General features: G+C 40.2%; 1 protein-coding gene across 1 annotated transcript in view; it reads right to left on the reverse strand.

Moving 5' to 3' along the window:
* Positions 1-25,540, reverse strand: part of PKHD1L1 (PKHD1 like 1) — a 182,927-nt gene that overhangs the window by 83,536 nt on the left and 73,851 nt on the right. Inside the window, exons 33-46 of the mRNA XM_075550546.1 lie at positions 25,033-25,175; positions 24,598-24,702; positions 23,784-23,972; positions 22,757-22,927; positions 21,988-22,214; positions 18,798-19,782; positions 17,534-17,782; positions 16,718-16,871; positions 13,746-13,916; positions 10,862-11,018; positions 9,870-10,026; positions 8,533-8,612; positions 7,536-7,665; positions 6,417-6,546 (exon numbers count right to left, since the gene is read on the reverse strand). Of these exons, the coding sequence (XP_075406661.1) occupies positions 6,417-6,546; positions 7,536-7,665; positions 8,533-8,612; positions 9,870-10,026; positions 10,862-11,018; positions 13,746-13,916; positions 16,718-16,871; positions 17,534-17,782; positions 18,798-19,782; positions 21,988-22,214; positions 22,757-22,927; positions 23,784-23,972; positions 24,598-24,702; positions 25,033-25,175 (3,048 nt within the window). The remainder of the gene's footprint in view (positions 1-6,416; positions 6,547-7,535; positions 7,666-8,532; positions 8,613-9,869; positions 10,027-10,861; positions 11,019-13,745; positions 13,917-16,717; positions 16,872-17,533; positions 17,783-18,797; positions 19,783-21,987; positions 22,215-22,756; positions 22,928-23,783; positions 23,973-24,597; positions 24,703-25,032; positions 25,176-25,540) is intronic.

The following is a 25,540-nucleotide window of genomic DNA, read 5'->3' on the forward strand; positions in this document are numbered from 1 at the left end:
TGGTCAGCAGCCCAGCATCACCAGGACTTCCAAGATTATACATCTTTATGGGAACAGAAAGCTTCATTTTTTCTCCTGCTCAGCCCTGGTGGCATAGTGGTTACACTTTGGGCTGCAATCCACAAAGTCGACAGTTTGAAACCACCAGCCTCTCCAAATGGGAAAGACAGGCATTCTACTCCCATATACAGTGACAGTCTCTGAAACTCTAAGGGGGCAGTTGTAACCTGTCTTATAGGCTCACTAAGACTCAGCATCAACTCTAAGACAGTATTTAAAATTGAACTGAATTGAAGCAATGGGCAAGTCTGAATGACTAGGCTTGAGCTTAGCAGCCAAATTTTTAACCCAATGTGCCACCAAGTCTCCATGTGTTGGAAGTCAAAAATTTAAAGATGGTGTAGATACAAATACTATTCTCTTGGATTTCTGTTAAGAAAGGAAGAATTACTTATAATGCACCAGTTAAGATTTTATCAATGTAATAACAGGATACTGGGAAAAGGTTCAAGTGAAAAAACAGCTCAAAACATCAAGGAGATGCTATTTTTCGGTTATAAAATTAACATGAAGTTCAAAATAATCTATCTTGTCAAAATACTCCACGGGAACATGATGAATTTGCATTGCATGAGTTTTTGTCATAGCTGAGTGTGAACTGATGAGAGTAATTGACACTGTCATCCTGTGGCGGGTACATGCTGCTGTGATACTGGAAGCTGTGTCGCAGTATTTAAAATATTAGCAGGATCCCCATGGTGAACAGGCTTCAGTGGAACTTTCAGACTAAGGACAGACTGGAAAGAAGAAATAAGATGACATCTTGTGAGGGTTTAACCACTGAACAAGACCTTATGAATCGCCGTGCAACACTGTCTGATATAGACCAGAAGATGAGCCCTGGGGCTGGAAGACAGGAGGACCAGCTGCCTCCTCCACAGAGGGAGGACCTTCGTGATGTGAGTGGAGTAGAGCATGAAGGACAGTCATCTGCTGATGGGGCATGGCTCAGAATGAGAAACAGATGTCAATATCCATTAATAATTCAGATGTGACATGTGTAAAGATGACTCTAGGAAAATTCAAAATGATAAAAAATGAAATGGAACATATAAAGATGGATATCCTAGGCATCTTGAGCTGAAATGGACTGATATAGTTAATTTTGAATTAGAAAGAATAATCCCCCACCTCCACCCCCCGTCCAAACAAGCATGGAGCAACTTGCTCTGAGTTAGTGCACCCAGTGGCATGGACTCAGAAGGTTCTCTTACTACTCCTCTAGCCTAAATTTATTTTTCTCCATAGTATTTCTGACTTCTATGGTCACTTACTAATTATCTGTCTGAATCACTGTAAGCTCCAAAAATGAAGTAAGTTTGTATTGTTTTTACTGCCAGTCTCCCCTAAATGCTCAACGTGCCTGGGGGAAATAAAATACATTAGTTGGAATTAAATCAATGGCAAAAATGCAACAACAACCAAACACTTGTTAAATTATTGACTATCTGATGAACACATGAACAGATATTTAAATTATTAAGTATCTAATGAATACATGAATTATTAAGAATCTAATGAACGAAGTGGAATCAGAATTTGATCATGCCCAGTCACTACTACCAACTGCTCTATCAGGATCACCATGGAAGGCTTTGGACAGAGTAAAAGAAAAATGTAGACCAAAACTCTAAGTCATAAAGATCAGAATTATCAGTCTGATAGAGACTGATAGTCTCTCCAAGACTACAGTCCTCTGACACCCTTCAAACTCAGAATTAAATCCACTCCTGGCTACCCCCAGCAGGCACACCCATCAGCAGGCCTAGAGTGAACAGTAGCACCCACCAGGAAGCGGCCCCTCAGAACAGTCCACTATGAGTCCAAATGCCTCATGCACCCCACAGCAAAATGCAGACAGCCGGAAGGGGTAAGGAAGCTGAGACTAGAAAAGGAGAAGGCAGGGTGGAAGTGGGGAGGGCACTGATCCATTAAACGGATGGCAACAGTGATGAAGCTATCTATGACTACACTGCTGACAGGGAAACGAGTGTGCTTTGTAAACTCACACCCAACACACATTAAAATATTCCCCAAATTACACAATGAAATGAATGCTCCCATATAGACACACGCACAACAAATTTAAGAGGAGAGGTATAATAAATAGAGGTTCTTATAGGAGGTCTAAGATTGACGATACCATCTTGAGCTGGAGGGGCTGGGAAAGTGCTCAGACAGGACCAGCACTCAAGTGCAGTCCCAAGCAGCCAGCCCTCTCTGTTGGAAGAGGCCGTGGAAAAGGCAGTGCAACCATAACTCAGTGGCACAGAGGCCTTGGGGAAGCAAAGCCCTGCATTCAGAAGGAGAAGTTGATAGGAAGGGTATGGATATTCACTGATAACTTTTAGGGTCACACGAGAAATCTAATTTTAATCTAATGACCCCATGGGACATTTGGTAATGTTGGGAGACATATTTGTGGGTTACAACTAGCAGGCTCTACTGACACCTGATAGGCTGCTAATTAATATGTTCCTTCTAGCCATAATCCCTTATGTGATGTATTGTAACTCTGGTCTCTATGCCTATGACTATAATCTCATTTTGTACGGTGTTCTCTGCTACAGGATTAGGGTGACACTTATATTTTTAAGAGCACTTTAGTGGAGGGTGTAACTTTAGACACCATCCTCCGCTTTCCTTGGGGCTGAAAGACAAAGACCACACGTCCATCAAAGCCTTCCTCTGTGTGTTGGAGCCATGAGACTCAGGGGGAGAAGGTCCAGGACCACTAGAAGCGCACATCCAAAATCTCTGTCTGACGTGGCAGAAGTTGCCGAGACCAGATGGCCCGGAAACAGTGGCAAAGCACGTGGAGCAGAACAGTGACTATGGGATGGTGAAGCAGAGCAATAGGCTGGCTTCCTGGCCCATGGAAGCAAAGGCCAAGGGACCATGGGACTGAAAGGCTGAGGACCAGACAGGCTTCATTGCTGCCTGAACAGAGATTGCTGTGGACCAAAAACTAAATCCTGTTTCCTGATCCTGACTAGTGGTAACCTAATAACTTCCCCAATTAACCATAGAACAAACTCCCTGCCATCGACTCAACAGTGACTCAAAGTAACCCCATAGGCAGGGTGGAACTATCGCTGTGAGTTTCAGACATGACCTCTTTATGAGACTAGAAATCCCCATCATTCTGAGGAGTGGCTGGTGGTTTTGAACAGCCGACCTTGCAGATCACAGCCCAACATATAACCACGACACTACCCTTAATGGTGAATATTGGCTACGAGGGCTGTGTGGTCATTGTAACACATTATGGAGCACAGCATAGAATTAGAGTGTTGCGGGGGGACTGTGGTGTGAGCAGTCCTTGACAGCTTCACTTCTTTATTGATTTACCATGATGGTACCCATTGGTTCAGGTGTGGGGATTCTGGGGGCTTTTTTTTGTGTCCATTCCAAAGAACGGTAATCCAACAGAATGCAGACACTGGTGAACAATATTATTAATGTCACATGTGAGTAAAATTTTGCTAAAGATTTCCAGCAATGGTTGCAGCGGTACCTCAACTGGGAGCTGCCAGAAATTCAAGCTGTCTTCAGGAAAGGATGTGTCACAAGAGATATCGTTGCTGATGCCCAGATGGATTTTGGTTGAAAGTAGAGAATACCAGAAAGATGTTTACTTGTGTTTTATTGACTGTGTAAAGGTACTTGACGATGGATTGTAACCGTCCATGGATAGCTCTGAAAAGAATGGGAATTCCAGAACTCTTCAAGAGCATCAAGAGGCAGCTGTGGGAACAGAACAAGGGAAGATTGAATGTTTCAAAATCAGGAAAGGTGGTGTCAATGTTATTCCTCTCGCTGGATTTATTTCATCTGTATGCTGAGCAAATCATCTGAGAAACTGGATTACATGCAGAAGAATGCTGCATCGGCATCAGAGGAAGGCTTACTAACAACCTGCAATATGCAGGTGGCACAACCTTGCTTGCTGAAAGCCAGGAGGGCTTGAGGCATCTGCTGATGACGATCAGGGTTTCTGCTTCCAGTGTGGATTATAACTCAGTGTAAAGAAGATCAAATTCTCATAATAAATTAACCTGTCCTGTCTTCCCTTGGGCTCCACTGATAAAGCAATTTCTTCAGGAATAAAAAAGGCTCTTAAAATAATTTTTATGTGTTGTGTGCACCTAAATACACCTATTCTTTCTTAAATTATTTAACTCATAAAGCACTTAATTTGAGCTAAATTCTGCTCTTGGTGCTTTATATATATTAGTTTATTTAATCATGACATGAATTCTACAAGATAGATGTTAGTTTAGTGTCATCCTACTTCTACTGAAGTACAGGGAAGTGAAATAATCTGGTCATAGGACTGGTAAGTGATATTGGTAAGGGGGACCCAGGCTAACTTTAGAAGCCCTGTGCTTAAAGACTTGATTTCCAAACTCACAAACAGGGTTTATCAATGAAACAGTGACTAAGTGAGTTTATATTTAGTTAACATGTTTCTTCATTCATGCTTCTTAAAACCAAGTACTTCAATGCTAACTTTTAAACTTCTTCGATTTGATACAGGAAGATAACAATGAGTATTTTCTATTCTAATAGTAAGTCCTTTTGTTTTTCAGCTTATTTTTCTTTTTTGCCATTATATAATTAAGATTTCCTCCAAGGGTAGGAAAAAGCAAGAATTTATAAAGCTAAGTATATATTTAATTCTTCCTAACATCTGCATATCTATTTTTAACTTGAAAATGGCAAACCCAAAATGCCATCTTACATTTTAATTTTAAATTGAGTCAGGGCCTTTATCCAATCTATCTGTTTACTGTCATAAAACTACTACTTATTCTTTGATAAGCCAAATCGCACCCAAATTTACTATCACCTAAAATTTTAACATGAAAGTGAAAACAAGGCTCTTCTTACTTTTTTTCCTTTTTCTCTTGATTTACTGGTGGAGTTTTATTATTTTCCTTTTATTGACTGATTGCTACGATAAATAATTAACCAGAAAATGAGGGTTATAAGCAGTTCTAATTTTGAAATGTCAAGCATCTCAAAGGTCATGTGAATCACCACTCATTTTATAATGATGTTTTCTTCCTTTTGAATTGATGGTTACTAATACTTCTGGGAACCACTGCCAAGCGCATCCAATAAGAATTTCGTAGCTGCTTTCTGTCAACTTATTTGATGACCTCAAACAAAGAAGATCATTTATATTTTGCCTGAATTGATATGAGGGGGCTTCCAAAAACTCATGGGAAGATTCCATTATTTTTATTCCATTTATCATAAGCTTTTGAAGCACCCTTCTTGTAGACATTTTCTTTGGAATCAACTCATTGGCAGTAGGTTCTTACCAGTCTAGTTAAACTGTAAATCATAGATTTTCAAGTGATTTTTAGCATCGTGTTCCCCCCTACCCCCACTGAATGCAGTTTTACACAGAAACTAACCATGTAAAATAGATGAAATATTTTATAAGCATATACTGATATAGTATAATATATTCATATGACAGGAGCCCTGGGATTGAAGCGGTTACACATTGGACTGTGATCTACAAGGTTGACAGTCCAAAACCACTTGTTGCTCTTCCAGGGAAAGACAAGGTTTTCTATTCCTGTAGAGAGTTACAGTCTCAAAAACTCACAGGGGGTAGGGGGCAGCTCTTCCCTGTCCTACAGGGTCATTGTGAGTCAGAATTGACTCCACAGCAGTGAGATGCAAAGAGGGCATCTGTAACACCAATAACAGGGTTTTTAAATTTTTCATTAACACCTTCCTCCCCTGCGCCCCTGGCTGTCAGGACAAGCCATCTTTGAAGCAGCAGCCGAGAGAGCAAGCCGAGGACTGCCAGGTCACTGTCTGAGTGGCAGAGGCCAGAATCAGAAGCATCAGAGACTGTGGCCCAGAGACTATGGGACTGTGAGACAAGCCGGCTTCCTGGCCCACAGAGGCAGAAGTCAAGAGACCATGTGGTCATGAGGCTGTGTGCCGGAAAGGGATCTGGCTGCTGACTGAGGTGAGATGTTGCTGTGGACTAAGGACGCGACCCTTTCTATTGACTGATCCTGTCTTCTCGTAATCCATTCACTTCCCTTGTAAAGCCCAATGCTTGTTAACATTGTCTGTGAGTTCTGGGTGGCGGCCATGATACATTATCGAACCCGCACATCCAAGTGATGTGCTGAGGGAGGGACAGCTGGTGTCCAAGGAAAAGGAACAAAAAGACGGAGTGTAGAAGCACATCTGAGCCCTGCCTTGTGGCAATAGAGAAGCCTAGGGAGGTCAGGACTGATCGCCACGCCATGTACTGCAATCCCCTGAATCATCCCTGTATTACGTAGTTTTAAAATATCTGCTCTACATCAGAAGCCCCTTACCTGTGTCCTGTACTTGCAATGATAATGTCATCTCCTGCTTTCCACGTCACAGCTTCTTGTAAAAGCAGAGTCCTGTCCCCTGCTTCAGCAGTCTGAGCCAACCGCGTCCAGACCACAGGAAGAGGCAGACCTAGAACCCAACATGCAAAGCAAGTGTTTCTTATGGGAAGGGCGCGCATCGGGCTCTGCACTCTCATCCCGGATGGCCTCACTGTGGGCAAGGGGCGCTCCACCTTAGCTTTTTGGCTTTTCTAAAAATAAAAAGGGCTATAGTCTTGCTATGTAAAAGGGAACATTGCATTTCAGTAATCTTCTATTAAAAAAGCCTTCTGCAATGATATACTCCATCTGATAGTTTTATTTATAGTAACTATAAATATTGTGTGATAGCATCGAGGAAACGAAGAGAGGTCTATTTTCTTTGTCATTCTTGAAAGGAATTGCTTAAACTAATGACCTAGAGGCAAATGAAAGGTGTTAGTTCTTAAGGAATTCCAGTTATGTAAATAGATTTAGTCCAAAGCATGCCATGGATGATAATAGAGCATCACGCTTGTGACATTCTAACTTTAGAAAAGAGATACATTATTGTTGTTGTGTGGAAGACTTCTTCAACATAAAACGAATTGTTGCACACTTCCTTTAAGTAGTGGGTTGTCCTAGTCCTGTCCATGTGGTCAAAATCCATTTTCTTTGCTGTACTTTTCCAGAGTACACTCACAGAAAGGTATAACCCTGAATGCTACTTCTTAGGAAGAGCCCATTTTCAGATATGAACATAAGAAACTACAACTTTCTGTTTCTAGACTTACTGATTTTTAAAAAATAAATGAATCAGGTAGACAGATGACCACAATGTCCTGTGAAAGTGGCAAATTTGACCATAGGTGCTGTGGGTACAGAGAAGGCTCCGGAAGGGCCCCCAGCAGTGGAGTATGAAGGACGAACCTGGCCTGGATAGGCAGCAGGGAGGGGGAACGGGTGGTAGGACAGGAAGATGCAAAGTCATGAGAAAGCCTGGCAAGGGGTCATTTTGAAAGTCTTAGTGGGACTATGATTTCTGGTTTCATGGCTAATTTCTCTTCTACCAGCTCTCCGAACACAGCCCACTGTATGTACCGTGCAGGTCAAGGATGCCCTCTCGGACGGCCAGGGTTTTCGCTCCATATATGGGGAGCTCAGGAGATCGCAGGTGCCCGTGCAAGGTAATGACTGCCTTGTGCTGAAATGGCGAGGCTTCAGTCCCAATCTGAAAGAGAGCTCCCGAGCATCATTTTGGAAATAAAAGCCCAGCAGCCACAATTCTGATGACACAAAAGTCGTACTTTCCTTGTATCCTGTCACTTCTGAGAATTGATTCTGTGTGTGAGTACCTTTTTCCCCAAAATGCAAAGCTTAACTTATCTAGTCAGTCAAACACACCATGCCACTTTTGGGAAGGATATAGGTTAGTTACATCACAGAACTAGTGATTTTCTGTTCTTCTTTTAAAAACTGCCCAACAAGAACATAGTCATCTTTACATGGGGGGAAAAAAACACACGAAAAAATTTCTCTGTAAAAGAAACTTTTCTTCTTCAAAAGGGTTTTATAGCAACAGAAATCTAACCAAAGGAAAACCCGGAAAAGGTTGACATAGTGAGCGATTCATTTCACACATTCGTGTTGCTGAGTGCTATCGAGTTAATTTGGATTCATACTGACCCTATAGGATGGAGCAGACTGCCCACAGAGGGGTTTTTAGGCTGAAATTGTCAAGTCTTTTATCCCCCAGGATACCTGAGAAGTCTGGGCCCTCACTTTCTAGTTATCAGCAAAATACTTAACCATTGGGCCACGAAAACTTCTCATTTTACACATAGTAGTTATACATTGGGCTGCTAATCTTGAGGTCTGCAGTTCAAACCCATCGGCTGTTCTTCTGGAGAAAGATGAGGCTTTCTTTGCCCATAAGGAGTTACAGTCTTGGAAACCCACAGGTGCAGTTCTGCCCTCCCTGTAGGGTTCCCAGGAGTCAGAACTGATGGATGGCAGCGAGTTTGGTTTTGGGTTCTTTTATTCAAACAAGAATTTGAGAAAAGTTCGCCAAGAATGCTAGTCAAATACTCTCACATACCTGAAGAACGCCTCCATCTGTAATGAGGATATTTTCTGCTTGAAGTTCAATGTCAGCTTCATCAAATATTAACATTCCACCTGTAAACCACACAATTTGGAAATGTATCATGAGGAAAAGTATTACTGAAAGTTACCTCTGAAATGGAACATTGAGATCTACTTTTTCATTCTGGCCCTTCTATCCCGATGCATGTCCCTTCACTTCAGCTCCCTGGCAGCAGAAAAGTCTAAAACTCTATTTAAAAAAACCCAGGGCATTAAGGGAAAATCTCAGGGTGGATGTTTTTGCCTCGACCTTTAATTGCTGTAAGGAGCCGTGGAGGCAGAGTGGGTTCCGAGTTTGAATGGTAACCAAAGGGTAAGCTGTTTGAACCCACCAATTGCTTTGCGGGTGAAGGATGAGGCTTTCTACTCGTGTGAAGAGCGACAATCTCAAAACCCTCCTGAGACAGTTCCTGATCCCACAGGGTTGCTAGGAGTCAGACTGGACAGTGGGTTTGAGTGTTGAAGAGATGCTACTGTAAAAATTATAATTCTACAAACTCAGGACTTCCACACAAATTCGGAGCAAAAGAATGGCAGAAGTCAATATAATGCCCTGAATTCTGACCCTATAACGTGTGTTGCAGCCGTTATAGCTTGATGGGCACCACTAAGGTGTGTACTTGGATAGGAATATTTAATGAGACAAATGTCCATTTGTTGAAAATAACACTTGGGCTCACCCAGAGGTCCAGAATTTAATATTTCAAATATCAGAAACACTATTGCACCATCAGGAGTTAAAAACAAAATGCAAACCTACTTTCTCCAGTTGATTCTGCATTTGCGTGCAGTGAGGACGGTTTGGGTATCGGGTTTGATATCTCAAGAACAGGCTATCAAGGAGACCCCGGCTAACAACCCCAGGCAGGTTCACATACAGGACGAGAATCTCAGTCTGGCATTCAGGGCAAGTCGGAAGGGTCAGGTACGGATAGAATTTCACAAATGGCTGTGATTTGATAACCCCTCAGACCACAGTATTTTTTCTAAGAATGCCTTTTACAGTACGTGCTCGTACTCACATTGTTATTGAAAAAAGTTTCATGATGCAACACTAAACTATATGTCCTCTGACATTTTCTAATCTAATTCATTTTTAAAATGCTGATAGTAAGTCACTTATCAACCCCATAACAACCAAGGGGTCTTAATCCTCAATTACAATAAACCACAACTCTATACTGCATACTGGATTAAAAATATGACACAGGGAAATTCACAATCACACACTGTGATTAGATGAACTTCATAGAAAGATTCGATAGCATTAACAGATTTTCAGAAATTTACCCTGAATAAGCAACATTTTCAAAATCGGGGTACTTTGATCCAACAAAATTGTCTGTCCTTTGGAAATAACAACCAGTGAGCCTTCCTCGGGGGGAGATTTCCCTCCCCAGGAGACGTTGGCAGACCACACATCAGTGTATAAGAACTCGGCATTATCCTGTAATAAAATACAAGAAACTTGGTAATAAAAAAGATTTAGAAGAAATCTTAATTTATTTATTCCAAGACAAAAGTATGATAAATATTTTTCATAATAATTAATAACATGCAACTGCCTTTGAATAGATACCCCTGCCTTTGTGTTTAATTCACAGGAGCCCTGGTAGCGCAGTGGGCTGCTAACCCCACTGTCAGCGTCTGAAACCCACCAGCCACTCTGAGGGAGAAAGATGAGGCTTTCTATGCTGTGAAGATTGATAGCCTTGGAAAACACACAGGAGCCATTCGACTGTCCTTCGGGTCACTGTGAGTCAGAATTTACTGGAGGGCATTAGTTTGGGGTTTGTAATAAAGAAGGAAAAAACCTCATTGCCAATTATGTCCAAAGTGAAAGTAATAATTAAAAAATATGAAATAATAAAATTTTAAAAAATAAGGATTCTGAGTGGTACAGCGTTGGAGCACTTGGCTGGTAACCCCAAAGTCAATGGTTTGAACCCACCAGCCACTCCATGGGAAACGATGAGGCTACTTACTTCTCTAGCGAGTTCAAGGCAAACTCCAAACTCACTGCCATTGAGGTGACGCCAACTCGGAGCCGCCCTCCCTGGCAGAGTAGAACAGCCCGGGTGTTCTTGAGGCTATAACTCTCAGTGAGAGCAGAAAGTCAACAACCTATGTCATATAGAATTGCTTCCATTGGACTCAACTTGACAGCATTATTTTTGTTTTTAAGTAAAAAATGTTTACAATTCATTAATATTTATCATCCTTTTCACCTCCCATAATGCTAACTTTTATACTGTGATCTCCATTCCCAAGAGCACTATTACCCCTTTGGCCATGCCCATGCTTCCGATGTTGACATGAACTGGTGCCCATCCTGAAGAACCGTGAGCGTTCGTCATGCAGATGATCTGTGTCTCGTTGGAAAACACAACATCACATCTGGTTTCGGCTATCGAGACGTGAACATCCTGTACATCTTCACTATAAAGAAAAAAAGGGGGGGGGATAAAACATTTACAGCTTTCTTTTTTTCAAATTTCTAGGTCAGTATTCATTTTTATTTATGTTATTGCAAAAATAACTGCAAAATGGCTAGGTTGTGATTTTGAAATATTTGTTGAGAAAAAGTAAACCAAGAGGTTAAGATGGTAGAAAAGAGCACTATTTTCCCACTGCTGGTATGTATTTATAAATGAACACAAAACACAACTTAAGAGATTTAACTATTCTTATTCTGCCTTCTTGGTAGAAAGGTTTAATTGGGGGAACTCTGCAAATTTATTTGGTCAAGTGCTGCCCAGGGAGAAGTCGGAGTTTTATTGATCTATGTCTGCATGCGGCTAGCAGGACCATAGTTTTGTCAGATGCGATGTTAGGCATTATTTATGAGCAGCAGGAGGAGCGGCAGACTTAACTCTGGTCTAGAGTATGAAGCACTGCTGAGTAGTTAGCAGCCATCTGCTTTGATTCTAACGCTGTCGAACTAAAAGAGAAAATCACTGAAAATACATCCAGTAGGAAATTTAACTGTAGGAAATACGGCACTGAGACGTGCTACAGAAGAAGATGGCGGCCGCGTCGTGCTGCTGCGTCTTCCTGCTTGAAAAGTACTGAAATGCCCCTGTCCTTTTGGGCACGACTCTAAGTGTGTGATAGCTTTTAAACATTTTAACTAGCGATGTGTGGCTGTCTTCAATTGTTCGTGCATTTGAAAAATTTTATTAACTCTCCTATTTTGGGTCAAATACTTACTTTTTAAACACTTCCATATTATAAACTCAGTGAATGTTTATGGAACAGATCAGTTTTCAATCCAACAATTCATACACATTTTGCTTCAACGTCATTCAGTGCAATCCTCACATGGGAACATCACTTATCCCATTCCCTCTCTGTTTCCAATTGTCATTCTCCCGTGTTTCTGAACCCTTCTGACCTTTGTCTTTGGTCAAGTGCTGCCCTTTTGATATGAAACGGTTGATTATTCTGAGGCACGTGTTCTCATCTAGCGTTATTGTTCCTCTTATAGACCTGGAAATTGGGTCATATTTCAGTTTTAGGCCTGAAGAGTGCTGACTACACAAAATGGCCTTGGGGTTCCACCAGTCTCTCGCTCACCAGTATGCCTGGTCTGTGTTTTAATAGCAAGTCTATTATTAAAGTGAAACTGAAATGAAGTTATGGCCCATGAGCCAGTCAAAAGCACGACTCACCAAATGATATGTTAAAAAGGAGTGGGGTGGGAAATGGGATTGTTTCAAATAAAAAATAGACTTTCACCATATATTTTAATATAGTCAGAAAAAGACAATATTTTTCTTTTGCTTGGTAACCAGCATTTTGGCAATGGGCAAGATCATGTGTCTTCTTGAACGGGGTATAAACGGGACCAGTCTAGCTCTTGAATAAGTGAATATACACATGTTGATACACATTCATGCGTAGAGCCTGTCATGATACTAAAACTGCACCCTCAGACTCACATCCGTAAATGAGAACTCTATCCTTTATCTCAGGTCAAAGCTTAGAGAAAGAATATTCAATTAGGTAGATAACAAAATGTTCCTGGGTTGGAAGAAAATTCCTTAGGTTCAAACTATTCAGAGATGCTACCTTAGTCTTCAAGTGGATATCATGGCAAGTGACTTTATTTATTTTTGTGCTCTACTTTCGGCAAGTGACTTTTAAAAATTATTTTGTCTATGTGATAATTTTCACCATAATGTCTGACCTTAGAACTTTTTAACCTCCTTATAAAAATGCAACTCCAAGGTAATCATAAGTACTTGAGTAATTAAAATTTCCTTTTATGGCTTAAATCATTTGGTGTATGAAAGTCAGTCTTATTCTCTCAGAAGAATGATAAAAGCATGTAGGCCAATAATGAATATGAGAAAAAGCAGCCTGACTAATTATAGTGGAATGGACCTGATACTTGAAAACACAGTCATTGACCCAAAGAAACAATCATGGTGGAAACAGAAGAAGTTGACTAAAAGTTGTGGAGCTGCTTACTAATGTGTGAGCCAGGTTATGTCATTTCTAGTCTAGTCTCCATAGCCAGCAAGTTATGACTCACTCACTGCCATCGGGTCAATTCTAACTCATAGTCACCTTACAGGACAGAATCCAACTGTCCCCTTTGCATTTCCGAGGCTGAATCTTTACAGGAGTAGAAAGCTTCATCTTTTCTTCTTCGGGGAGGCTGGTGAGTTCGAATCATTCACCTTATGGTTAGCAGCTCAGCCCACTACACCACCAGGGCTTCGCGTTTCGTAAAGTGAAGTGAAAAAGAGGAAGCCCTCTGCAAGATGGATTGACACAGTGGCGGCAACAGTGGGCTCAACCATAACCAGAATTCTGAGGATGACAGAGGACTGGGCAGCGTTTCGTTTTGCGGTAAGAGGGGCGCTATGAATTGGAACTGACTCAGCAGCACCTAACCACATTTTAAGTCTCCTCACCATTAAATGGCAATTTTAAACTCTCATAAGGTAAAGCAGAAGGTTTCTGGAGTTGGAAGTTGTCTAGCACAGTAACTACTCAATAAACGTTATTAAGTATTAGGACTGTCACAGGCCCCAAAGGTGACTCCCTGCCCTGGGCACACATTCACGACTATATGTAAGCAGTATGTGGCCCCAGGGAAGGGAGTAGTGACTAGAATCTGGACATAGGCATTGACGTGTGTGCATGTGAAGACATTACCTGAATCCGGATCCCAGGACTGTCAGTCTGGTGCCCCCTGCTGTACTGCCTCTCTTGGGAGCTATTTCCATGATGATTGGAGTCTGCGACACATTGTATACAAATGGCATCATGGACTGAGAAGTGTGCTTCCCGTTGGCCACACTCACTTCACAGGCTTGCTCAAGGACTCTTGCTAGGAAAAGAGGATCAGATGGGATAGAGTGAGGATGGTGAGGCCCGCAGTTGTCACCATCACCTCGGAACTTTTCAATAGCACCTCCCTTCCCAGCAATCACTTTCCTGGGAAACAGACTATATTTGAAGTAACAGAGATCTCTATCAATAGCTGAGAACATCACAAAGTTCTTTGTATGATCAGAGGGTTAAAATCTCAGCCTCTCACTTGGAATCCATGATGGCAGATGATTCTACACATGTGCTTGCTTGGTTTTCCAAGCTGAGGGGATACAGCGTAGGAAATTAGAACAGGTAGAAATGTTAGCGGTAAACACACTGATGGCGGCCAAGAGTGACAGCTGGAAGCCAGGTCTCTTTCTCTCTCTCTCTCTCTCTCTCTCTCACACACACACACACACACACACACACACACACCTCCACATATACACATACAATAAAAACCTACAGAAATAGATGCAAAAACTTAAAAACAACAGACAACCTAAAAAAAGTCCACAGATGCTGACAGAACTCTTGCATGTTCAGTCAGAATACAAAATCTGGTGTTCAAGTGGAAAAAGGAAACCCAATCATAAAGGGGTTACATTTTACTAAAAATATCTGTGTGTTTAAAAAGTCAAGGCAAGGAGTAAAATTATTTAGAAAAGTTTCATAAAATTTTAGTAATGTTTGCACATAAAACATATCCTTCATTTTCCTAGCATATTCACTTTGGATGAAAACCTTCCTGAGAGTATGTTTTTAGAGAATAATTCTAACATATCAAATATGCAGAATACCAAAAGTTTGAATTTGATTCAAACAGCTCACTGAATTAAGGACTGATTATAGCTCTACTAAGGAGCTCTACTAGCACTGAGGGTTAAGCACTGGGCTGCTCACCACAAGGTTGGTGTAATGGAGTGGGAAAGACAAGTGCAGCAGAGTTAAAGGTAAAGAGATACAGGATGTGGCAAAACTGAGTTTCAGAAACTTTTCAAAGCCAATGTTCTTAACTGCTAAATAAAAATAAATGCACAAATGAAAAATAATATGTACCAGATATCATCCCATCTACCTTAAATACATTGATTTACTAAACCCTGCAAAAATACTATAAAGCAGGCTACAATGACGTGATAGTTAGATTTATTGTGTCAACTAGCAATAGGAATATGTGGGCAGAGTGTAATCAGGTTGCAGCTTGATTGGAGGGCAGTTGGAATAAATAAAGATGGTTGGCATCCCATCTCTCTCTCTGGTGATTGGACTAGTGTGCTGCTGCTGCACTACCTGCAGGACAAGCCAACCTGTGGATCTTGTCGCTAGGGCTTGAGGCTCCTTCGAGACCTGCGTTGACATGCTGCTGGCATGCACATTGCTTGAGCTTGATGCTGGTTGATTATTTGAGTTTGAGATCGCATGGGGCAAGCTTCAATAAGCTCCCATGCTACTGACTGCTGGTGACCCACCCTGCTGCCTGTTCACAGAATCTGCCAGTCTTGCCTGAAGGAAGACTCTAGCTGTCTGCTTCCTTGACTTTGAACCTGCAGGCTATGTGAGTTGAAGGTCTTCCAGTATATTAACTGTTCCATGAAAGTGAGTTGAACTGAGCCCTCTACTGCTGTGTGGACTAATTAGCAGTTATATTCCTTCTTGCTGTATAAACCTATCCCTATATATATAAATTCATAAGTGTCCTGGTTTTGTTTCACTAGAGGACCCTGCCTAACACACATGATTATCTTCATTTTTACAGGAAAGGAAATTGAAGTACCAACTAAAACCCCAAAACACTGCCATCCATTCTATTCCAATTCATAATGACCCCGAAGACAGAGTAGAACTGCTTCATGGGGTTTCTAAGATGGTACATCTCTGTGCAAGCAGACTCCTTCATCTTTCTCCTATGGAGTGGCTAGTAGGTACAAACCACCCACCTTTTTTGGTTATCGGACCAGCATATAACCCTCTGCACAACTAAACAAATATCCAAATCAAACCTACCTCAACTGGGTCAATATAGGGCTTCTAAGACTATAAGTCTTTACAGGAGCAGCCAACTTCGTCTTTTTGGCTAATCCACAGTGCCACCAGTATTCTTTAATTGAATAACTTAAAAAAAAACACCACCAACAATAACAGCAACAGCCACTCAGTCAATTCTGACTCATACAGACCCTATAGAAGAGGGTAGAATTGGTTGGTCTGAAGGTAGTGAGATCTCACAATGATTGCTTACAGAACAGGGTAGAACTGCCCCTGTGGGTTTCGGAGACTGTAATTCTTTATGGATGTAGACAGCCTCATCTTTCACTTGCAGAGAAGGTGATGGTTTTGAACTGCTGACCTTGTGGTCAGCAACCTAACGAGTAATTCACTGTACCACCGGTGTTCTTCCTATTGAAGCACAGAGAAGTTGAAATACCCAATAATAAAAAGCTTGGTTTTGAAACTCGGCAATATTCTAGCAGGATCCACACTGTTAGCCACTAGCACTATTTAGTCTGTAAGGAAAAGCTAGTATTATGGCAAGATAAAAACATACTCTCCATTAGCCATGCAATAAACTAAGAGTCATCACTTTATGTGATCAACTGAAAAGTGAAATCATAAGCAATTCAATCTAACCTAAATTTTAGGACTCTTGAAAGACAAACCTAGAAACCAATGTTCTTAAGAAAGTACTTAAAATCAGGATAGAGTGACTCCGTTGTTCCAAAGAAGCTAGAAACTTGAAAAAATAAATCTAGAGTTTGATCTTTATAAAATTAGTCTTTTCTCACAGACTGCCAACTATCTTCTCTGAACACTTACCATTATTAGGTGGAATTTTGCACAATAAGGTTGTGTAATTAGATCTAAGCCTGTCAGCTGCACATTCTGAATCACAGAGGAATATAACTGAATCTTGCGGATTAAACCCAGTGCCTGTTATTGTCATAGTTTGACCTCCACCAAAGCTCCCTAGTAAACACAAATAAGGAGAAAAAAATAATTACAGAAAAATAGTCTGTGTGCATATTTGCTTAACCTTATTTTAAAACCCAGGATGGAAATTACATTTAAAAATTAGAATACTATATATAACATAATGCTAAATTATGAAATATCATGTACTACATATATAGTTTTTATAGAATAGAATCTCTTGGTTGAAGTATTTTAAAACTGACTATTCTGAATGTCACATTTGTTTATCTAAGTTACATTTAGATTTCGAATTTCATTTAAGGAGATGCCACAAAGAATTTCAGAAGAGTCAAATATAAAAGAAAGATTTCATTAAATAAGTGATGCATTAGTTATACTTTTCTAAGGTTTTTAACCAAAAGTAATTACATAACACTTATGTCTAAATGTAATTTTTAGAAAGTTTCACATGGAACCTAGTTAGGAAGGACAAAATTTCAAAAATTTCAGAACACTAAAAGACATATGACACTGAACTAATATACATGACACTGAGCTTCAATTCTTTAATATGACTAAACGATACTCTTGCATATTTATTTATTTGTACATAATTAAAACTATTGTTAAATGTGTTCAAAGTTAACAGTATTTGAAGAACGTTTTTCCCTTCCAAATAGGCAAAAGATGTATAGGCTCTTGACATTCATGACTACCTTGGCTTGGATGAATATTTTGGATAATAAGTGGGTACTCAAAGACAATCGTGGACACAGCAAAGCCTTTTGTCTTATGGTGCATCGAAACAGGAAAAGTGCCCCCTGCGTGCTCGCCCACAATGCACTGCAACACACTATCATTGACCATGGTTATGTGGCACTGAATGTTACTGATCATCACGGACACTTCCAGGATGTCAATACCAAAATTAAATCCAGTGATTTCAACTTCTGTCCCTGGTGGACCTAAAAGAAAAAAAATAAATAAGAATATAACTATATCTAAACCCTTATGCTTACACATATGGTTAAAGATGCATTTACTTTATAAATCAAACAATATCTAGTGTGGTAAAGTAATATGCATATTACCAATACATGCATGTAACAGTCTCATATACTAGCTAGAAGTGATTTATCTCAAAGCTTATTATTCTTTTGCCTTTCTTCCATTCTACGGGTTGCAAATGATTAACTCAAGATAGCAGTATACAGAGGAGAGAAAAGGAAGATCAGAAGTGAAGTACAGATGTCTGAGCTGGGTGTGTTTGTGTAAGGAGTTTATTTTAAAGGTTAGGGATTACTATTTAAAATTTATTTCAAGACTTTATTGATGTTGCAGCTCATTCAAGGATGGACTTCATACATATATCTTAATTCATTGCACTATGGTTTCCTCTCAAGGATTTATGACTTCAAATTCCAATATCATGAAATAGAATAACATAGTGCAAAGGTCCAAGGAATATTGTAATATCCTGAGCTTAAGAAATGAGTCATGATTATAGAAGTGAGTAAATCTTATTTTACAATGTTTATTCATTATCTCCATTAAATGTTCTGATTATAAAAATTATTAAAACAAATAATTTCAAATATGTGAGTTTTGATGTATGTTTCTTGTTTTGTATCAACATTATTTGCCATAAATTATCAACTCAATCCATACAATTCATGTATTTCTCCTCCTATTGAAATTTAAGTCAAGTTATTGTAAAAACTTTAATCAAATTCCGCATTTCTATTCAGGACCTGGGTCCTGAATAGAAATGCGGAATTTGATTAAAGTTTTTACCCAAGGAAAGCGCAAAACTAATCATAAAACTGAAACTATGCAGAACTTGAATCACATAAATTAATTGGGTTAAATAGGCGGTCTAAAAACATTTTAGTAATTATGAACAAGTATTCCTAAGCAATACTACCAAATACTGCTGACATTAGGTTACCAAGACAACACAAAGATTTGGTAGTAAAATACCTCTTCTTGGGACAATTCCCCTAAGAAACGGAGTGTCCTCTATGGCGTATGTAAATGGAAGTGGAGGGTAAGCGACTGCATTCACAAAGATCTTTACATCCATCATGGCCGCTTTCCCTGGTGGGGTGCGGCAGTGAACTTCACTGGAGTTGACGGAAAGAATTTCGCAAGGGTCCTCTCCAACGATGACTGAGGTATTTCCCGGAGAGAAGCCATTCCCGGCGATCACCAAGATCGTTCCACCCCCGGTGCTTCCAGAAGTGGGTGTGACAGTGGCCACTGCAGGGCTGCTGAGGGTGCAGTTTCCCAGAGCCAACCCCTTCGTTGCCACCACCACCCTGAGTGAATGAAGCCCCGCTGGGAGAGGCGTCACGGGAACAGTGACAGTGTTTCCATTTACATCTATGGCTGGGAACCGGTGACCTCCAATAAAAACAGCTATGTCCTCCAAGACAGTCCCCAGACCTTCTCCTTCGATGAGAACTTGCACAGATCGGTTGACACTGTTTGGGGTGATGCTTGTGATGATAGGTGCAAGGCTGTCTACATAGGAAAAGCTGCAGTCCCCTTGGCACCGGGCTGGTACTCCGTGTATTAGAACATGGACATCCACAAGCTCTTGAGAGGCAGCTGGAGCTTCGCACTCGATGGCTGTGTAATTCACGGACAGAACTTTACAGGAGAAAGGCCCCAGGAAGACATCTACATTAGCAGGAGAAACTGCGAATCCAGAGCCCTTTATGGTCACTCTCGTCATTCCTGTAGTTGATCCTGCAGGTGGCCAGACCGTGTCAATGTTTGGTAGAAGGACAAATCGCCTGTCCATGTCATTGGCCTGTGTGTTGATAGCAGTACCCAGGTTGTGGACAGTTAATGTGACGATTTCTCTGACACCAACGTCCATTGAGTTTTGAGGGTCAATATGACATATAATAGAATTTTCATTGCTTTCCTCTACAACACAAGGGTAGCTACCAATTATAACCTAGAAGTGGAATAAATATGAAATAAATCAATTCGATGCATCACCTTAGAGTGAACTTAAATCTTACCTTAGCAATAGCTAACATTCAAAACACCTGAACATATAAACGTTATTGTTAAAATTAAGACCTCTTACTCTTAAATCGTTGATTATTTTCACACAGGGCCAGGGAAGTTCAGTGTCAAAGGCCATAGTCGTGGGGTTCCACCAGTCGCTATCTGACCAGTAAGCCTGGTCTCTTTCATGACTTTTAATTGTATTCCACACACCCCACCCCCAACCCCCACACACATCCTTTACACACGAACTTCAAATGTGACCCTTTTCAGAGAAGCTGGTAGTCTGAGCTAGGCACCATCTAGCGCTTCAGGCCTGAGGATCATGAAGACTGATGTTTGCAGGGCCCGTTCGCCAATCGGAGTAATTGTTTGCCTCTGTTTTTCTATTTTCATCCTTATTCTTTCCTCTGAATGGCTGCCCACAAACTTTTAAGATCCCAATTGCTACTCACCAAAAGGATGTAGAACACTTTCTTTCTGAACTATGTGATGTCTGTTGGCATTGGTGTCCCACAAAACTCCGGCCCCGATCTCCCCGACCCAGCGACTCATTCCCTCAAAATCTTTGGTGATGACTAAGAAGTTTTCACAGCTTTGCTCTTTGTATGCTCCACCACATTCATGGATCCATTTACCATAAGGATAGATCAAACTCATTGCCATCGACTTATAGAGACCTTACAGGATAAGGTACAACTTTGCCTTTGGGTTTCTGAGACTTTAACTCTTTATCGAAGCAGACAGCCTCCTCTTTTTCCTGCAGAGTGACTGGTGGGCTCAAACTGCTTACTTTGTGGTTAGCAGTTCAGTTCATCATCCACTATGCCATCAGCGTTTCTTCAAGTCAACACAACTCAAACTTAACTGCCATCAAGTCAATTCTATCAGACAGGGTGAAACGCTCCCTGTGAATTTCCGAATCTGTAAGTCTTTACTTGGGTAGAAAGCCTCATCTTTCTTCCAAGGGGCAGTTGGTGGCTTCGACTTGCTGACCTTATAATCAGCAGCCCAACCTGTCACCACCATCCCACCAGGGCTCCTTAGCAAGTAAAAATATGCATATACAAATTGTCTCTGTGAAACCCATATATTTTCAGGGGTAAGCTTCCACATCCCTTCAGCCTGCACGCAGGAATAAAGGAGGAAAGGAAGCAGAAAAGGAGGAAGTCGTATGGGGATGGCCAAGGACACACTGAAATACAATCTGCACGAATTGTTGAAAGTCAAACCTATAAAGCTTTTGGTAAACCTTCACCTAATTTACAGTAAAGAATTTTAAAAAATTAATTCAGGGTATTATTTAAAGCACATCTTGGATTGATATTGAAAATAATTTAAGACTGTGCACGAATATTCACAGTAGCATTACTCATAACAGCCATAATTAATGAACAACCCAAATGACTATTATCTGATAAAGAGATAAACAAAGAGGAGCATATTTGTAACTGGAATATTATTTGGACATAAAAATAAAGTGAGTGCTGATATGGATGCTAGAAGGAGCCTGGGTGCTGTGGGCTAGGGCGGCGCTGCTAACCACAGTCCGTGGTTCAACTCCTAGCTGCTCCAGGGGAGAAAGAGGAGGCTGTCGACTCCGCCGTAGATTTACAATCTTGGAAACCCTTTATAAGGCTGCTGTGAGTCAGGATTGATTTCCTGGCAATCCGATTTTTGTTTTGTTTTATGTTTTACACACATATGAAACCATAAGTGAACATTGAAAACATTCTTTACAAGGCATATGGGAGGTTGGGGCATGCTAGCAAAGGGGTACAAGAGCTTCTTTTGATGGCAAGAAAAATGGGCTCAAATTGATTGTGCGGATGGATGGGCAGCTCTTAAGGATATACCGAAAGCTGTTGAATCGTATACTTTCAATGGGTAACAGTGTGGCATGTGAATGGTACATCAATAACTCAAGGCAACCCTCCAGAGCGGAGTAGAACTGCTCGATAGGGCTCCCAGTCTTTCCAGAAAGAGAGTGGAACATCTTTCTCCCACTGAACAATGCATGGATCCAAACCATCACCATTTCCGTTAGCAGCTGAGCTGTTGCGAACAATTGAATTGTGAGCTTTCGACTAAGACATCTTCCTGTTACTGAGGATATAGAAGTAGATGACGAGCTTCCATATAGTCTTACCTTATTTGCACCTGTGACATTACTGAAGCCATGTCCGGTGATGGTTATCAATTCATTCACTGTGCCAGTGGAAGGACTAATGCTGTTTATTGAAGGTGAAAAACAACTCGAAAGCTCAAAGAGCAATTTGTTTGCATGTTTAACCTCAGTGTGGTTCCGGTTACCCAGGGGTTCCGTTGCTAGGCAGCCTGCCAGAGAGCTTCCCCCATGCAAGTACTCAGGTCCTGCTTTAGATAAAAGAATTGCCTGTAAGTCGTGGATGCCTCCTAAAATAAGAGCTGTTTTCAGATTGATTTTCCCATTATTTTGATGCTGGTAGCTGAAATTCTATTTTTTAAAATATTAAATAACAAGATGTGCGCTAGACAATGCAAAGATCCTAAACACATGAGCAGAGCTGGTACAGTAAAAAGGGAGTAAGAAATCTAAGTCTAACGTTTCAGTTAATTTGTCTCAGGTCAGAGTCTCAAGGGAGCTGGAGAAGAATCGATAACATCACCTCACATTTTCACATAGTGGGGCATGCCCAGAGGGCCAGGCCTCTCTCAGATGGCATCTCCTTGGAAATACATAAGGATTCTCAGAGACTGGCAGGATCCCTTAACAAGGTCTTTATTTCACGGAGGAAGATCCAACCTCTGAGCAGCCAAGGCTTAATCAGGATCATTTTAGGGGTCATGTGGCCCCCATCGTCTGCACTCCTATTCTAAGGCATCTCCTACGTCCTGGGTGGACCCAGTATTGGAGCTTACATCTCAGGCCATCTTACCCGGAGCATATGAGGCTTCAGTGCTACCCACAAACAGGTGCAAGGGAATGTGCCTGGTTTCAGCTGGTGAAACATTAACGACTCCTTGGAGAAAAATAGAGTGATCCTCGTCAACATACCCACTGCTATAGTAATGAATTCCAGGTGATGCGAATTGGTACGAAAATGAACCTGTCATAAAATAAGATTGTTCATAATAAATACAAGCAATTAACGAGGCTTTGAAAAGCATGCAAAACAATTCTGAAAGGACCATTTAAATGCATTTTTAAATGGCAGGTTTCTTATTTTTCATGCGTGTGGTAATTCAGCAGGAAGGAGAAAGGCGATAAAAGAGTGATCTTGGCTAACGAAATTACATTCCGGGAAGATAAGAGCCAGCATTAATTTTGTAGAAAATCAGATCAAGACTAGCATAACTTACCAGAATTTAGAGAAAAACTCACATGGGATAAGAAGCAAAGAATACATAAATTTCAAGTGAGAATTTGATACTGCTATAAAACAATCTGTCTACAAGACACACTGAGGGCTTCAACAGAAATGTTCCTTCTCTAGCTGATTTCAATGCACAAAAGTTAATGAGTTAATATCAAATTGGCAGGATAAAAAAACACATTTGTATTTATTTTGTTTTTACTTCTTTCCCTATTTTTTCTGATTTATTTTTGCAGCATGAATAAAGGTGCTTCTAATATCAAAATTCTAATGTGTTTAAAATACCGTGCTGATGATCGTTTATAAAGTTTCATTATGGCATTATATATTACATACTCTTCTAGAGGCATATATTATATACACACTTAAATGATATACACACAAATGTTACATACTCATAGACATACGAGGGAACTTCAAACACTTTGTGGAAAATGGAATTAAAAGAAAATAGAATCTTTCCACAAACTTTTGAAAAGCCCTCATTTATACAATTTATGTGAAAGCATTTTGAATCTAAACAAAATGTTTTTTTATTAGATCTTGGAAAAGGAGATACGATATAAATTTCAACAGCATGGAAACATACCAGATGCAGATTTTTGCTTTCCACTTGTAAATCCTCTGCCATCATAAATTACACTTCCAGGACTGGAGACAGAGAAAACTCTATACCCTATCCCCCGAAGAAACGGATGTGCTTGCCAGCGCCACACCACCGTGTCGCCCACGGATACATTTAACACTGATGGAGACCACGCATAGCCTGATCCATGTTCTGAAAGCAAGGTTTGAGTCATATTTTTTAAAAATGAGAAATGTCTCAGTCATTAACTTGAAAATATATTGTTCTTTATATGAACGTCAGGGAAAACAACTGCCAATTAACTTTATACAACTTTGCTGCGTGTGCAGTTTTAATATCTAGCAGTAAAAGAACAAAAAGGAAGATACTGACACCCTTGAGGAAAATGTTGTAAAACTCCAAAACTGATGATCAAATGATAATTTGGAAAATAATTGAACAGCTGATAAACAATTTGTTCAGAAATATATAACATAAGAGAAAATTTGAGAGCTAATGTTTGGATTTCTTCCAGTATAGGCATGCAAAATCTATATACTTTGCATTTAACGTTCACTCAGAAGCATCCTAACTGCTAACCAACTACAGAATACACTAATACACTAAACCCAATGACAATTCCTGAACTTAGAAATGGGAAAGCTTATCTAGCCTTCCACAGATTCACCCTCTATGTGATCACCTATGTAAAGAACAAACAAAAATACCCTTGAACCAGGGCGTAAAAAAGAGAAATACATATTCTTCAAGCACTTGAATTTTAAGAGCAAAATACAAAACATCACCTCCTTTATGTAAAATAAATATGACGTGATACCTGAATCTTCCCCATTGTTAGTAACCCTGAACACATTCGTTGTTGAACGAAGAACACATTTTATGACATTGTATGACGATGATATCACATTGCAAGGAAAGGCACCTAGAAAGAATAAAGATGAAAAAATATTTCCTGAAACTTTTTTATGTTTATACAATGAGTCATTAAGATGATGTATAATTAATAAACCTAAGTCTAGAGAAAACTCTGTCTTTTCTAATTTGTCTGATAATAATTATGCTTAAGTATTGTTTATTTTCAGAACAAAAATGACCCTCTTTCTACCCCCCAGGGTGTTCAATAAACATACATTGGAAGAAAAATAAAGTTTCTATGACAGTGTGTGTGAAATCTCCCACAATGCACCTTGTGCACATTATCTGAGCCAAGCAAACTGATAGCATAGCATCTCGGTGAGAAAGAAGCTCTTACCTAAGTGCACCGTGTTCTCCGCTGATGTCGTGCTGAACCCAAAACCCGTTACAGTGATTTCAGTCCCACCATATAAGGACCCTCTCCGTGGAAACATGTTGGTCACTTCCAAAATATACTGTATAGAGGCTTGTAACTTATCTCTGAAAGAGAGTTGGAGGCGTGGGGAAGAGGTGATGTTTCATTGAGCTTTCTAAAGGTTCATATTGTTCAAGTGTTAGACGGATACAAATTCTTTAGGAGGAGGCAGCAACTGAATATTTAATCAGACATTAATTTTTTAACTAGATAATCAGATAATTATCATGGCCCCTATTTCATCTAATGGTTTATGTATCACTGCTTCTCCCTACCTATGAAAATTCAACTTCCAAAAATCTCAAGGCAGAAGAATTTTAAATGGAAGATTTTAAAATATTATGAAAAAATATGCTTATGAGAATTGAGGTTATAAAAATACATGAAATCCCTTCAAATACTTTATATATTCATTAGAGTAGAACATAAA

Source organism: Tenrec ecaudatus, chromosome 5 (genome assembly GCF_050624435.1).
Source record: "Tenrec ecaudatus isolate mTenEca1 chromosome 5, mTenEca1.hap1, whole genome shotgun sequence".
Taxonomy (NCBI): domain Eukaryota; kingdom Metazoa; phylum Chordata; class Mammalia; order Afrosoricida; family Tenrecidae; genus Tenrec; species Tenrec ecaudatus.